Source organism: Hibiscus syriacus, unplaced genomic scaffold (assembly GCF_006381635.1).
Source record: "Hibiscus syriacus cultivar Baekdansim isolate YM2019G1 unplaced genomic scaffold, ASM638163v2 tig00110597_pilon, whole genome shotgun sequence".
Taxonomy (NCBI): domain Eukaryota; kingdom Viridiplantae; phylum Streptophyta; class Magnoliopsida; order Malvales; family Malvaceae; genus Hibiscus; species Hibiscus syriacus.
In genome coordinates this window covers 3,389,056-3,403,492 of record NW_024062795.1, presented here as the reverse complement: position 1 = coordinate 3,403,492, position 14,437 = coordinate 3,389,056, and the positions used below count along the sequence as shown (strand labels likewise).

Here is a 14,437-nt window from a genome sequence, read left to right as displayed (position 1 = left end):
TCAATGAAAGATTGTGAGATGTCATCATATATATATATATATATATATATATATATATATGACAGGTTTTGAGGATCATCTTTTTCATATTATATAATTATTTTATTGTGCATAAGTCAATTGGGTTACATCTCATGTTGAATGCTTCAACTGTTGTTTGATTTATTCAGAGCCCAGTTTTTTAAATGGACTGATAAAACAGTGTATAGCCCAATCCCAATTCTTAATAATGTCTGAAGCTTTACTGATTAAATTTGCTTCCTAATTCCTACAAAACTGGAAACCTAATTTTTCACTTTTATCTGACACTAGCTGCCAACAAACATAAGCTGCTGCATTTTCATCATCCATGGCGGCGACTACTCACAGCCTTCTCTCCCACTCCCCATCTCTTCCCAAAACCCTAAACCATCCTTTGAAACAAAACCCATTTACCCAACTCCCCGTTTTACCCCTCAAACCATCCAAAAATCTCTTCAAACGCCATTCTCTCTCCCTCAAAGCTGTCCTCTCTCAAAACGCTGCTAGAACCCAGAGCCCCACTTTTGAACACTGCTTCACAAAATCCGCAGATGGGTTTCTCTACTGTGAGGATATCAAGGTCGAGGACATCATGGGAAAAGTGGAAAAGAGGCCTTTTTATTTGTACAGTAAGCCCCAGATTACTAGGAATGTGGAAGCTTATAAGGAAGCTCTTGAAGGCTTGAAGAATCCCATCATTGGGTATGCTATTAAGGCCAATAATAACTTGAAGATTTTGCAGCATTTGAGGAAGTTGGGTTGTGGTGCTGTGCTTGTTAGTGGCAATGAACTCAAGTTGGCTCTTCATGCCGGCTTCGATCCAACTAAGTACATTTTCTTACTCTGGACAATGCTTGTTTTATTTTTGCAAACTACTTGTGTTTTTGTTTCACGTTTTGGGTACAGAAGGATATAAATTTCTCAAAGATTTGATCAAAAGTTTGGTTTTTTTGTGTATAAGAAAAAGCATTATTGCAATGACATGGGGATTTTAATCTATTCACCTTGCTTTATGACGTGCCACTGCCAAGTTGATGTTGTGGTTTTTGTTTGACTGCATATATAGTTTGATTGGTGCTTATATCTGAATTTATAGGTGTATATTTAATGGAAATGGGAAGCTCTTGGAGGATTTGGTACTAGCTGCCCAAGAAGGTGTTTTTGTGAATGTGGATAGTGAATTTGATCTGGAGAATATTGTTGCAGCTGCAAAATTTGCTGGCAGAAAGGTTAATGTTTTGCTTCGGATCAACCCGGATGTGGATCCTCAGGTAATGTAGTGGTTATACAATCAATATTTAAGAGATGGTAGGAGCATGTTTTTTTATCTGAGTTTTAGATTTCTGTGTTTTAAATGACTTGGATATTCCCTTGTAGGTTCATCCATATGTTGCTACTGGGAACAAGAACTCTAAATTTGGTATTAGGAATGAGAAGCTGCAGTGGTTTCTGGATGCTGTAAAGGCACACCCTAATGAGCTGAAGCTTGTCGGAGCCCATTGTCATCTTGGTTCGACAATTACCAAGGTATGTTTTCAACAGCACCTTTATCTGATGTAGCTTTCAGCTAGTTAGATCCGGTTAGAGAATTTCGAAGGCGGGTTTGCAGTGGCTAACCTTTTTTTTTTCAGATGATCAAGTTGACTGATGCAGGATCAGCCAGTACTTGTTTCTAAGATGCTTCCATCGCTTCAATTTGATTATTTTCTATTTTTTATAGTCTTTTTGTCTTATTATTCAGAAGTTGCACATCAATGCTATTGCTGCTCATGCAACTTCTAATTTGAAACCCTTACACAATGTTGTTCAGGTGGATATATTCAGGGATGCTGCAGTTCTTATGGTCAACTACATTGACAAAATCCGCTCCCAAGGTTTTGAAGTTGATTATCTGAACATTGGAGGCGGGTTGGGGATAGATTACTACCATAGTGGTGCCGTCCTTCCCAAACCTAGAGATCTCATTGACACTGTAAGGCTCGGACTCTAAATCTTGAAATTGTTGTTTCGATGCATGTGGTTTATTCATGCATGAATTATTTGGCCAGCTGGTGTGAGAAATAGGTGTTTCAGACCATAGTAGTCACACTTTGGCTGGAATGTAAGGTGTTCTGTCTCTGTACGTGCTTTATACAATAAAGTACAACTGCATCCTAATTTTCAGTTCATATACTTTCTATGTGAAAGTTTCTTTCATTTTTGGAATAAATGCTATGATACTTATCATGATTCATGGCCATTATTCATGTCAGGGAATTTTTTTTACTAATAATGTGTTTTTCTTGACGGTGGTTGGTGTAGGTCAGAGAATTGGTCATTTCAAGAAATCTTAATCTAGTCATTGAACCAGGGAGATCGCTCATTGCAAATACTTGCTGCTTGGTAAATCGTGTTACTGGAGTCAAAACTAATGGAACAAAAAATTTCATCGTTATTGATGGCAGTATGGCTGAACTTATCCGTCCGAGTCTTTATGATGCTTACCAAGTAAGTATTGGTAAACCATTTCCATAGTGCAGAACCCTAAAAAAACCATTCCTTAAATGTTGTTGATTGGAAAACCAATATGCTAGCATCTTTCTTATTTGAAAGGCTTAGTTCATCTTGCTCGATATGATGGTATCATCATTTTTCATTTTCAAGCTGTGAAAAATTTATGCTGATATTCATTCTTACTCGGTACGACTCTCATCATTTATCGAGGTTGAGTTTTTGACAAATTTATGCCAGGTGTATCTTACTGTTTGTTTTAACTATGTCTCCATCCTAGGTGCCATTGGTTTGAACTTGTATCGAAGTAGATTATTGGCTCAGTCTCACCTCCTTCACCTATCTGTTTAATCAACTTCGCAATGCATGTGTATTTAGCTTCTGTTTTAAGTATTTATTTTTAACAATAGCTAGTCACCCACATCGAATTTTTTTGTATTCTGAATTATACGTTTATACCCGTCCATTCTCAATGGACCATTCATGTTTGTTTGCAGCATATAGAACTGGTTTCTCCTACACCTCCCGACACGGAGGTTTCCACATTTGATGTTGTTGGCCCTGTTTGCGAGTCCGCAGATTTCTTGGGAAAAGAGAGACAACTTCCGACCCCAGCTAAGGTATTTGTTTTTTCCTGTAAGGAGGTGATCGGAGCATCAATCGTTTGAGATTTGCATCTTCTGAAGTTATATTTTTGCAGGGGACTGGCCTGGTCGTCCACGATGCAGGTGCATACTGCATGAGCATGGCATCAACGTACAATCTGAAGATGCGCCCTCCCGAGTACTGGGTAACGAGCTTCAACCTTGTCTACGTTGCAAGCTTCTCATATTTCGAGATTTTTATTATCTAACAATAACCATCTTACTTCATTAGCATAATATTTCAATGGTAAAAGGTATAAATGGGAATATGGAACTCTTGTTTTCAGGTCGAAGAAGATGGCTCGGTGACCAAAATCCGACATGGTGAGACATTTGAAGACCATGTGCGGTTTTTTGAGGGTTTGTAATTTGACTAAAACAAGTAAGATGGAGACCTGAAATTGGATGTTTTGCAAAATTCATGGACATTATGTACTTCCAGTTTTCATTTAATAAGCCTTTTTTACAAGCTTTTTTTGCCTGGCAATGAAAGCTTTGCAAATCTTTTGAAAAATCTAATACAATTAGAAGTTTATCAGTAAGCATCTAAAATTTATTATACAAAATTATTATAATCACTTTTTTCAGTTAGTATCCGAATAAAATTAAATGCACGCGGATATTATCCTGTTCTTACGCTGGATATGCATACTTAAATCATGCAAGTTGACCACCAAAAGATTATCTTCAATCTAAACGAATAAGATTACAATCCAAATTGTTTTTTTTTGGGGGTTTTTTCTCCAATTATGTCAATGAATCACAATAACATCACTGCTTCACTATCTCAACTACTGAAATTATTTTATACAACAATGATAGCTTAGTAATAGGCGCAATATAAGCATGAAATGTTTTCTTGGTGAATAGTTCGACGGTAACAATGAAATTTTGTTAACTTTAATATATTTGATTTAGGTCTTATCACGTATATATAAGTTCTCATGTAAAAGTATTATTTTGATTAAAACTAAAACATTGAGGACTAAAATCCTTTAAGAAATTAATAAAGATCAAAGTGAGTTTTATAGAACATTAATAATGAATTTTAGCCCATTTTTTTAAATAATATGGAGCGATTATAAAATAATATCTTTTTTAATTATCGATAACATACATTCTTTGCAGACGTACTTATTCGAGTCGAAACCTCCATGGAGAATAATATTCCCTTCTGAGGCCGTTTAATAAATTCTATTATAATTCATTTTTAAATTCTGATATTCATCGTCTTTCAAATATCGATATCTATAACTCTTTCCTCCTATCAAAAGTTTATATAGGAAAAATGCTCCATTAGATATTGTTATTCTACCATCACAAAAATACACAAATAAAATTATGGTTAAAAAATTAAAATTTAATTAACAATCAGTTGATATAGTAGGATAAGAGACTATAACTTTTAAGTAAGATTAAAAGTTCAAATTTTAATATTGTAAATTGAACAAATTAAGTTAAGAATATCACTTTCATAATAAACTTCTACAATATTCAATCTAAATTAGTCGACAAATAAATTGAATATAATTATGGATTACCCCAAAAAAAAATTGACATCTATAGTGTCGTGGCTTGTAGTTTGCAAGGGATTGCTGCGGTAAGACGTGGATTTGACCTTTAGTAGGTTTGGGCCTTAATCTTCAGCTTCTCAATGGTTAGCGAGACATTGGGCCGAGGTCGACACTTCAGATACCTAGGTCAAGTTTACACTCTTTGAATAAATAAAATAGACTTTCTTCCTTGTCTCTCAGCTCAGGCAGCGGCGACCAACCCTAGGGTTACACAAAGCTCACTTTCCACCTAAAGCTCATATTTTTGTAATTCCATGGTATGTTCATCTCCTTCCTCCATTGTTGAAGACATCGGATTTACCATTCTTTTTTATGGTTTGTTTTTAGATTACTAACTCAGTTTTTGGTTTATTTTGGCTTGCTTTTTGCTAGGCTCCTAAGAAAGACAAAGCCCCTCCTCCTTCCTCCAAGCCAGCTAAGTCCGGAGGTGGCAAACAGAAGAAGAAGGTCATTTTTTTAATTATATGATTCTTTTATTCATTCAATGGGGTTGATTTTTTTCTGTTTATGATTTCATCAAACTTGGGGTCTTTTTTGTATTTGCAGAAGTGGAGCAAGGGAAAGCAAAAGGAGAAGGTGAATAACATGGTGTTGTTTGACCAGGCTACCTATGACAAGCTTCTCTCTGAAGCTCCTAAATACAAGCTCATCACTCCCTCTATCCTCTCTGATCGTTTGAGGGTACTTTTCATTTCTTTAGCTTTTTTTAAAAAAAAAATATTTCCCCCCTTCTGTATGTTGATTATTTAAATGGGTTCTCTTTTATTTGCGATACTGTTGTATTCTAGTTTGATGGTTGTTCTCTCTTTTATATGTATTTGGAACCATTCACTGCCCATTATCTTATAATTATGCTTTACTTACTGATTGTTGCATGAATAGACTGAATTAGGGTGCTGTACTTCGAAACATGGATTTAGATGACGGAATTTTATTCTATTGATTTATATCCATGTTTGGTTATTGAATGGCTTGTGCTAGCTAGCATAAATAGAATGGTATCGCAGCTAAAAGTGTCAAATGGCATTCTCAAATACATCTTTTCATAGGCTATTGTGTTTCGATTAATATTTGTAGGCTGTGACAGTAGTTGGTCTTCCCTCATGGTACGGTTCTTATATATAATGTCTGCATTTGGGTCCTTGTCCGAACTCCTATTAAATGAAAGCTTTGTTTTGATAATGTCTGACATGGTATTGTATGCACCTTTCAGATTGTTGGCATGAATAGATCTTGTAATTATGCTTTAGTTACTGACTGTTGCATGAATAGACTGAATTTGGGTGCTGTATTTCGAAACTTGGATTTAGATGGGATTTTGCTCCATTGATTTATCCCCATGTTTGGTTATCAATTGACTTGTACTAGCTAGCAGAAATAGAATGGTACCGCTGCTAAAAGCACCAAATGGCAATTTGAAATGCATCTTTTCATATGCTATTGTGTTCTAATCTTTGTAGGTTATGGCTGTAATTGGTCTTCTGTCATGGTAATGTTCTTGTATATCGGTCTGCATGTGGGTGCTTGTCTGAACTTCTATTAAACAAAAGCTTTGTTTCAATGATGTCTCATGGTATTGTATGCACCTTTCAGATTAATGGGTCGCTTGCGAGGAAGGCTATTAGGGAATTGATGGCGAAAGGACTGATTAGGCTGGTGTCTGCCCATTCAAGCCAGCAGATTTACACAAGGGCAACAAATACGTAGACGGTTTGTTAGAATTTTGCGTGGCTTGTTCGATGCAGTCTTGCCTTTCGACGTTGGGTTGACTTCTAAGTGAATCATTTTTTACTTTCTGCCGCCCTTTTTTGTTTAGAACGTGTGAGCTACGTTCTTTTTTATTGTTCTGGTTTAATGAATACTTTTCAGGATTCTGTCTTAAATTTGTCATTAGTGTGCTAAGTAATTTAACTAGAGATATCTTATTACTAGAATTAATTAAATACTTCTTAAATCCAAAACAATGCAGATCATGAATGTAAGGAGATGCAATTTTAAAATGGAAGATGAGCCAACCTTCATTTAATTTTTTAAACTTTGGGGAGGCCCAAGTTCTAACCAGTAAAAATCAAACCCATTTCTGATAATTGGTGGATGCTATGGATGTAACAATCAGTAGAAAAAATTGACGGCTGTAAGTAGTGTGTTTGGGCTTTAACCTACATGGGGTGTGTAATATTTTCACTATTGAAATTATGATTGGAGAAAATATGGGTCGGTCGAAATTACTTATCAACTTTAAGGTGACGTTATGCTGATTCCCTAGTCTATATTGGTTGGTTATTTTATGTCAATTCAAGAAATGGGGCCTCTAACGTCTGTTGTATTAGGAAGTTACAAGCGAGAACGAGATCAATATATAAAAGATCACACATAAAAAAATAAAATTTAACGTGATTTTGATTTGTTTATCTCTATGTATAAAAAGAATAATAATACACTATAAATATAAACATCACAAATATTACAAATATATAGTAACACATGTAACTTAAAATAAACTCTATATTTATATCGAAAACTTAATGTATCCCCATTCATTGTCATCGCTATAAAGCTCACCTCTGCATAACAAACCCTAAAAAAGAGTCTAATTTATTATATGGACAAATAACGAAAAAGATAGAATTACCATTGATAATTGAGATCATGTTGTATATGATATTGCTCGTGGTGATTCAATTGTGAGTAAAATTGACACTTATGATTATTTTATCGATGTGAAGATTAAGTTACTTCATACATTTAAGCTCAGGCAAAGCTTGATTTGATTGACAATCACTGTTGAAGAATACATCTTAAAAGGATTTTATGGGGGGAATGGAAAATATATTCTTAAGGTCAAAATTTTATTCGTCGTTGTGAAGAATTATTTTTTATTTGTTTGAGTTTTTCATTGAATTTGGATTTTGTCTTGGACTTTTTATACTTTCAGAATCTGTGTCAAGTCAACGTGGAGATTGTTACAATTTTATTTAACTCAAATTAATTGGAAAAAAAATAAAAAGATCAGTTTGATTGAAAGTAATAAATCTATTTTATGTTATGTTGATTGAGAGTAGGAAACATAGTTTGAGTAGATCTCTTGCTATGCAAGTTTTATTTATAGTTAAGCAATTATCCTTATAAATTATGGTTAGATATTAAGTTGTTCGTGAAGTTTCCTTTTATTGACATCGGTGAAGATTTTCTTCTTTTATCTGTGATATTTTTTCGAAAGAAATTTTCACTTAAAATTTTAATATTTATACTTTCTTGTTCGATCTTCGTCTTTGCTGGTATCCTTTAACATGCTGCAAATGGGCGTTCCTAAGCTTTCTAGATCAACATCTTACCACGATTGACGCTTGCATTAATGAATGGTTGGATTTGATTGGTTTGATAAATCGAGATTTAGTTCAACTTACGAATCCAATTGAAGCAATTAGTTTGATACCATGAATATAGGTCAAGAGTGAAGACCAAATCAATGGTTGCCAAGTATACAGTAAAGGTCATCTCCAGATAGTGAATCCATTGGCATTTGTGGTTGATATAAAGAGACAGAAGCATCCCACGTGAAATTTTGTCACCCAACACATTGTTTGTTTCAATTTTACATTTCCAGGGTTGGGGAATTTCTCCATCATCTCCTTTTCAGATTTCCATTTCTTCAGCTTAAACAACCAAAAAGTTGGTCGCCTTCCTACTGTTGTATGTTGGGGGTTCATTGAATCAATTTACTTTTAATTCATGATTGAATCAAAGCAAGAAAACAAGACAACAAATTATGTGACAAAGGGAAAACCTGGTAACGGATGAGGTCTAATTTTTTTTTGAATAATATAAGGTAATATTTGTTTGAAATATTTTTAATCATTTAGCAATGAACACTCATATATATTTGTAAATGTCGTGTTCGAACCCATGACTTCAAGGATAACAATTATTTCTTTTACCATTGTGGTCCCTTGGTTCATGCAAGATTTAGTTTAAAAACATTTAAATAGAATAAATATAAAAAAAAATCAATTTTTATTCTTTAATTTATGACAATTGCATTATTATTTTAATTTTAAAATTTCAAGCATAATATCATCACATTTCTATTATGTGTTAGTAGTTAACCAAACAATTATAAAAAAAATAACTTATATCAAGCACAATATTTGCATATCATAAACAATTAAATATGCTTAAATCGAGTCCTGGTGAAAAGAAAAAACCGCCAGGGAAATAACCGTTTTCCTCTCGCGATAGCAGGTCTATTGTTCTTGGATTTTAGGGTTCTTCCCCTGGTTCTTAACTATTTTGTTTGCTTGATTCACTTGAAATGGAATCCAGTTAAGGGTTATGGATTGGCGAAGCTTGTTCTCTGGCGTTGAGGAGCAATCACTGGATTTTTTTCCTTCAGAGTAATGATGGTTTTACGACGGTGGTTCCTCCAAGTGTTATCTTTGAGGAAGGGGTCTCGGAGTGGCAGTTTTCTCTGGTAGGGCAATTTATTGGGTCTGCTCCCAATTTTGGTTCCTTGCAAAAGCTGGTAGAAATTATGTGGGGGGAAATCGATTGTAAAGGTTAGAATTGTTGGCTCCAATCTTTACGTTTTCTCGTTTGCTAATGGTGCTAGCTAAGACTGGGTCCTTGAGAATGGACCCTGGCAAATCCAGCACAAACCGCTGGTGCTAAGGAAATGGGAACTCAATCTGAAGCACCTTGATTTCAATTTGGAAAGGATGCCAGTGTGGGTTCAGTTGTTTAATATCCCTCTTGAGCTTTTCTCCAAAAAAAGGCTTAGTTATGTTGCTAGTGCCCTAGGTGTCCCACTGTATATGGACTCGATTACAGCTTCCAAGGAGCGGTTAGAGTTTGCAAAGGTATGTGTTGAAGTTGAAGCTGGACTTCGGTTGCCTCGTTCTATTGCAATTAAGATGCGATATGGGACAATCTGCACTGTGAAAGTGGTGATTCCCTAGTTTTCTTAATGTTGGTCCAAGTGTAAGATTTTTGGTCACTCGGATAAAACTTGCACTGTTGGTGGTATTGAAAAGAAAGAAGAATGGAGAGTTAAAGATAAGTCATTTGAAATACTTGAGAATGAAGTGGGAAATTCAGTGGAACTTAATTTAGAAAGACCATTGGATGCAGTTGAATTGAAGTCTTCTATGGAAAAGGAGAATGGTGGGCTATGTTCTATTGTTGTTAAAGATGTTCTTGGAACAGATCCAGTGGGTGATACGGATACTGTTGTGATATCTTTCAAGGATCAGTTTGCTTCTGGGGAAAAATTGAAGGTTATTGAAGAAGATAAGGTTACTGGCAATGTGGTGAGGGTGTCATCTAAGGGTGATGCTTCTTTACCTTTAGACCCTGCATCTCATCGAAGAGGTAAAGGGAAAAAATGTGAAAATGTAAGAGTTTTTGTTGCTAGCTCCTCTAATAAGTTTGAAGTCTTGGGATCCTTGGTAGAGGAGACTGAGGGTAGGAAGCCAAGACTTGCATCTTAGGGTGTTGCCAACATTCTGCTGGAAATGAAAAGCAAGAAGAAAGACCATCTTGAAAAGGCAAAGAAGCTTGGTGAGCAAGTAGGAGGTACCAATTCTTTTCCTGCATCATGGATGTAGTTTTTTGGAATGTCAGGGGTTTTAATCACCCCAAAAAACAAAAAGAGTGTTATGATGCGTGTTAAGAAGTTGCAAGTTGAGGTTCTTTGCTTGCTTAAAACTAGAATTAAGGAAAATAGGGCTTTGGATATGGTAGCACGGTTTGATAAGGATTGGAACTAATGTTGGAACTACAGTTGCTTGGATCCTATGGAGGAAAAGTTTGCACTTCTCTGTTCTAAAAGTGGTTGATCAATCTGTTACTGTCCAGGGCTACTTGGGTGGTAGAAATGTGGTTATTTCTGTTGTGTATGGCAGCTGAAGTTAGTTCTTTGGTTGGAAACAATGTATGGATTGCTGGGGGGATTTTAATGTAATTGCTAAAGATGAGGAGAGTTCAAATTATGTAGATGGGCACCTTACTTCTGAAATTGAGGATTTAAGAAATTGTATGGCTAATTTGGGGCTTGAGGATCATCCATTTTTTGGACTTATTTTCACCTGGTCTAATAAACATGAAGAGGGCTTCCTCGCTAGGAAGTTAGATAGAGTGCTTGTTAATGATAAATGGTGTGAGGCATTCCCAAACTCTCATGTAGAGTTCCAAGTACCATGTGTGTTTGACCATTGTTTGGTTGTTACTTGGTATCTCCATGAAAGCCTTGCTTCAAGGCCAAAACCATTTAAATACTTTAATTTCTGGGCCCTGCATCCAGACTTTAAGGTGGTTGTTGGGCAGTCTTGGACTGAGGCTGTGTAGGGGGACCCTATGCAAGCTTTATTCTACAAAATAAAGAGGCTGAAACCTGTGTTGAAAGCTTTCAACAAAAAATGTTATTCTAATATCTCTGAGAAAGTTACTGAAAAGAGGGAGCATTTGGAGAAACATCAGGTAGTGGTTCTAAATGGAGGGAGCCTAGATGATGTGGCTGAGGAGAAAAAACTGCATCAAGAGCTTGTTGAATTAGAGAAGGCTGAAATATTATTCTATTAGCAGAAAGCTAAGGTGGATTAGCTGTTAGATGGGGATCAATGCACTAAGTTCTTCCATGCTCAAGTTGATGTTAAAAGGAAAAGGAACACAATTAGAGTTCTGGTTGATGAGAGGGGTAATAAACTAGAAACTTTTGAAGCTATGGCTGAAGAATTGGTGAGTCACTTCACCATGCAGATTGGATCTGTTGATGATAATGTTCAGGGGTGTTCTGAAAGATTCCTAAGGGACATGCTGGGATACACACTTCCTGAAGGTGCTGAAGATGATTTGGTGAAAGCTATTTCAAATGATGAAATCATAGTGTCCATTTGGAATCAGGGCAAGGATAAGGCTCCTGGCCATGATGGGTTTACAGTTGGTTTTTTTCATTCTGCCTGGGACATTGTTGGAGCTGGCTTCATAGCTGTTATGAGGTATTTTTTTGAATCCTCTAGAATGCTACCAGCATTTAATTCCATAGCCATTGCATTAGTCCCTAAGCAGCCCAACTCCTATAAAGTTGTGGATTTTAGACCCATATCATGTTGCTCAGTTTTTTATAAAACTGTTACTAAGATTCTGGTGAATAAATTGGTTAAATACCTCTCTAGGATGATAGCCCCTAACCAGTCAGCATTTATGAAGGGTAGAAACATTAAAGGCAATATTCTTTTGGCGCAGGAGCTTGTTAGGGGGTATGGTAGAAATTTTATTTCCCCTATATGTGCCATTAAAGTTGATTTGTAGAAAGTTTTTGATTTTATAAGTTGGAAATTTCTACTTGTTGTTCTGAAGGGGTTAGGGTTGCTAAAATAGTTTATAAGTTAGGGTTATGGACTCTAGATTCTCTATTGTGTTGAATGGCAGCCTTGTGGGGTTCTTCAGAGATGGTAGAGGAGTTAGGCAAGGGGATCCTTTGTCCCCCTACCTATTTGTGATAGCCATGAACATCTTTTCCATGCTTCTTGACATTGTTGCCTCTGAAAAAAAATATAATTTCACCCTAAGTGCAGAAAAGTAAACCTAACTCACTTATGCTTTGCTGATGATTTACTTATCTTTTGCAAAGGAAGTCTTGATTCAATTGTTGGGGTGAAATGTGTTTTAGAGAGATTCTATGAGATATTTGGACTGAGGCTTAATGCTTCCAAAACTGAAATTTTTATGGTTGGTGTCAATGGTAATCAAAAGACTTTGGTGCATGAGGTTATTGGATTCAAAATTGGTTGCCTCCCTGTGAGATACTTAGGGGTGCCTCTTGTCCCCAGAAAATTAACTGAAAAAGATTGTGTTAATCTGGTGGAGAAAATTAAAGCTAAGCTTGGACTTTGATCTAATAGATGGATGAGTTATGATGGCAGGTTACAACTGGTGAAAGCATTTCTATTCAGTATTGCCAATTTTTGGTGTAGGCAGCTTATTCTTCCTACTGTTGTGGTTAGAAGAGTGGACCAGCTTTGTGCTAGGTTCTTTTGGAAGGGATAAGACATTCCAGCTAAGGGGGCTCGGGTGAGTTGGGAGGTAATTTGTACCCTTAAATCATAGGGGCGTTGGGCCTTAAGAATTTGAAATGTTGGAACAAGGCTTGTATAATGCTGCTGAAGGCTCACTTTGGGTTGCTTGGGTGAGGACATATGTTCTTAAAGGGGTTGATTTTTGGACTATGGAGTGCAAAGCCTCGTACAGCTGGAGCTTGAGGAAAATTTGAAAGCCAGAGAGGAAGTATATCCTCTGTTTGTAGGAACCATGGATTGGGACAAGGTCAATGCTCGATGGTTGTGGCAGGGGATTAGGGGGAAGAAGGAGAAGGTTGGGTGGCATAAAATTGTATGGTTCCCCATGCATATACCCAAGCACTCCCTCATTACTTGGATGGCTATTCTTGATAGGCTGCCTACTGCTGATAGGTTGACTCGTTTGAGGATTCAGGTGAACGATAAATGCAGATTGTATGATGTTGTGTGTGAGACTCGCAGCCATATATTTTTGAATGCCCTTTTTCGAAGGTTGTTTGGGAATGGATTATGCGGCTGTGTAGCATTGATAGAACTGTGGGAAATTAGGAGAAGGAACTGAACTGGGCGATATCTCGGTTCAGAGGTAAAACTTTTCATTCGCTTATTCTTAGATTAGCCTGGTGTGCATATGTATACTGTGTATGGGAAGAGAGGAATCATAGGCAGTTTAGGGGCATACATAGGGAGAATGATAATTGTGATCAATTGAATTAAGGATGTAATTAGGATTAAAGTTGCTAGAATAGCTATTAAGAATAATGCTATTAACTGTAATATTTATCTAGCTTGGGGGATTAGTACTCCCTAGGAGGCTGTTCTGGTTTGGATGTCTGTATTGGTTGTAACAGTGAGTTTTTTTTTCTACTGCTTCTTGGATAATATAAGAGATAAATTTATCCACACACAAAATATGCTTAAATCATGAAAATTGACTATCAAGTCATTGTACATACCTTATATCACCACATGACATTAAAGAGAGTCTATAGCATTTCTATCATTAAAGAGGGTTAATCTCAAAGCCTTTTACATTCCAACTACAATAAAAGTACATAAAATACACATTAACGTATATCCTGGTTTAATAACGGATACAAAAATATTTATTTAGATATTTAGGGTAATTATTATAAATAAATTTATGTTTTTGAGAATAATTATTTTATATTAATAATATAAACTTTTTATATCAGATAAATATAAATAAAATTTTATGATAAACATCTCAATTAATATACGTATCAAATACGATGTATCAGATACATGTGCGGTCCTTCGCTAATACACTGCACTGTGCGGTCCTTGATCATGTCTTCCATGATTTTTATACAAAGGCTGTAATCATTTATGAAACATAAATCAATCTATTAAATTTACGAAAATTTTAAATATAGATAATTTGTAACTAAACATGGTATGTCATTTTTTTACACTATTGAACATCCGATTACCCTAAAGCGTATAGATTTATTTTATCTCATGAATGAAAAATAGTAAAACTCATAAATTTACTCTTGTAAACTTGTGTTTTTGTCTCTAAATAGATTCATGAAGGTGATTATCAAACATGCTAATAACTCTGAGGACTTGATTTTCACTGCAAGTCTCCGATACTATTTCATGGTGCAAGAAC

At 35.8% G+C, this 14,437-nt stretch overlaps 2 protein-coding genes across 2 annotated transcripts; both read left to right on the top strand.

The window, feature by feature from the left end:
• Nucleotides 1-275: 275 nt before the first annotated feature.
• Nucleotides 276-3,611, top strand: LOC120134649 (diaminopimelate decarboxylase 2, chloroplastic-like). Its single transcript, XM_039151087.1, has 8 exons — nt 276-849; nt 1,118-1,292; nt 1,399-1,548; nt 1,832-1,993; nt 2,323-2,508; nt 3,009-3,131; nt 3,212-3,301; nt 3,443-3,611. The coding sequence occupies exons 1-8, from the start codon at nt 350-352 to the stop codon at nt 3,521-3,523; spliced, it is 1,467 nt and encodes a 488-aa protein (XP_039007018.1). The 5' UTR covers nt 276-349; the 3' UTR covers nt 3,524-3,611.
• A 1,291-nt stretch (nt 3,612-4,902) lies between these two features.
• LOC120134758 (40S ribosomal protein S25-2) lies at nt 4,903-6,498 on the top strand. The gene is made up of 4 exons (XM_039151192.1): nt 4,903-4,986; nt 5,102-5,176; nt 5,276-5,410; nt 6,323-6,498. The coding sequence occupies exons 1-4, from the start codon at nt 4,984-4,986 to the stop codon at nt 6,434-6,436; spliced, it is 327 nt and encodes a 108-aa protein (XP_039007123.1). The 5' UTR covers nt 4,903-4,983; the 3' UTR covers nt 6,437-6,498.
• The last annotated feature ends 7,939 nt before the right edge of the window (nt 6,499-14,437 follow it).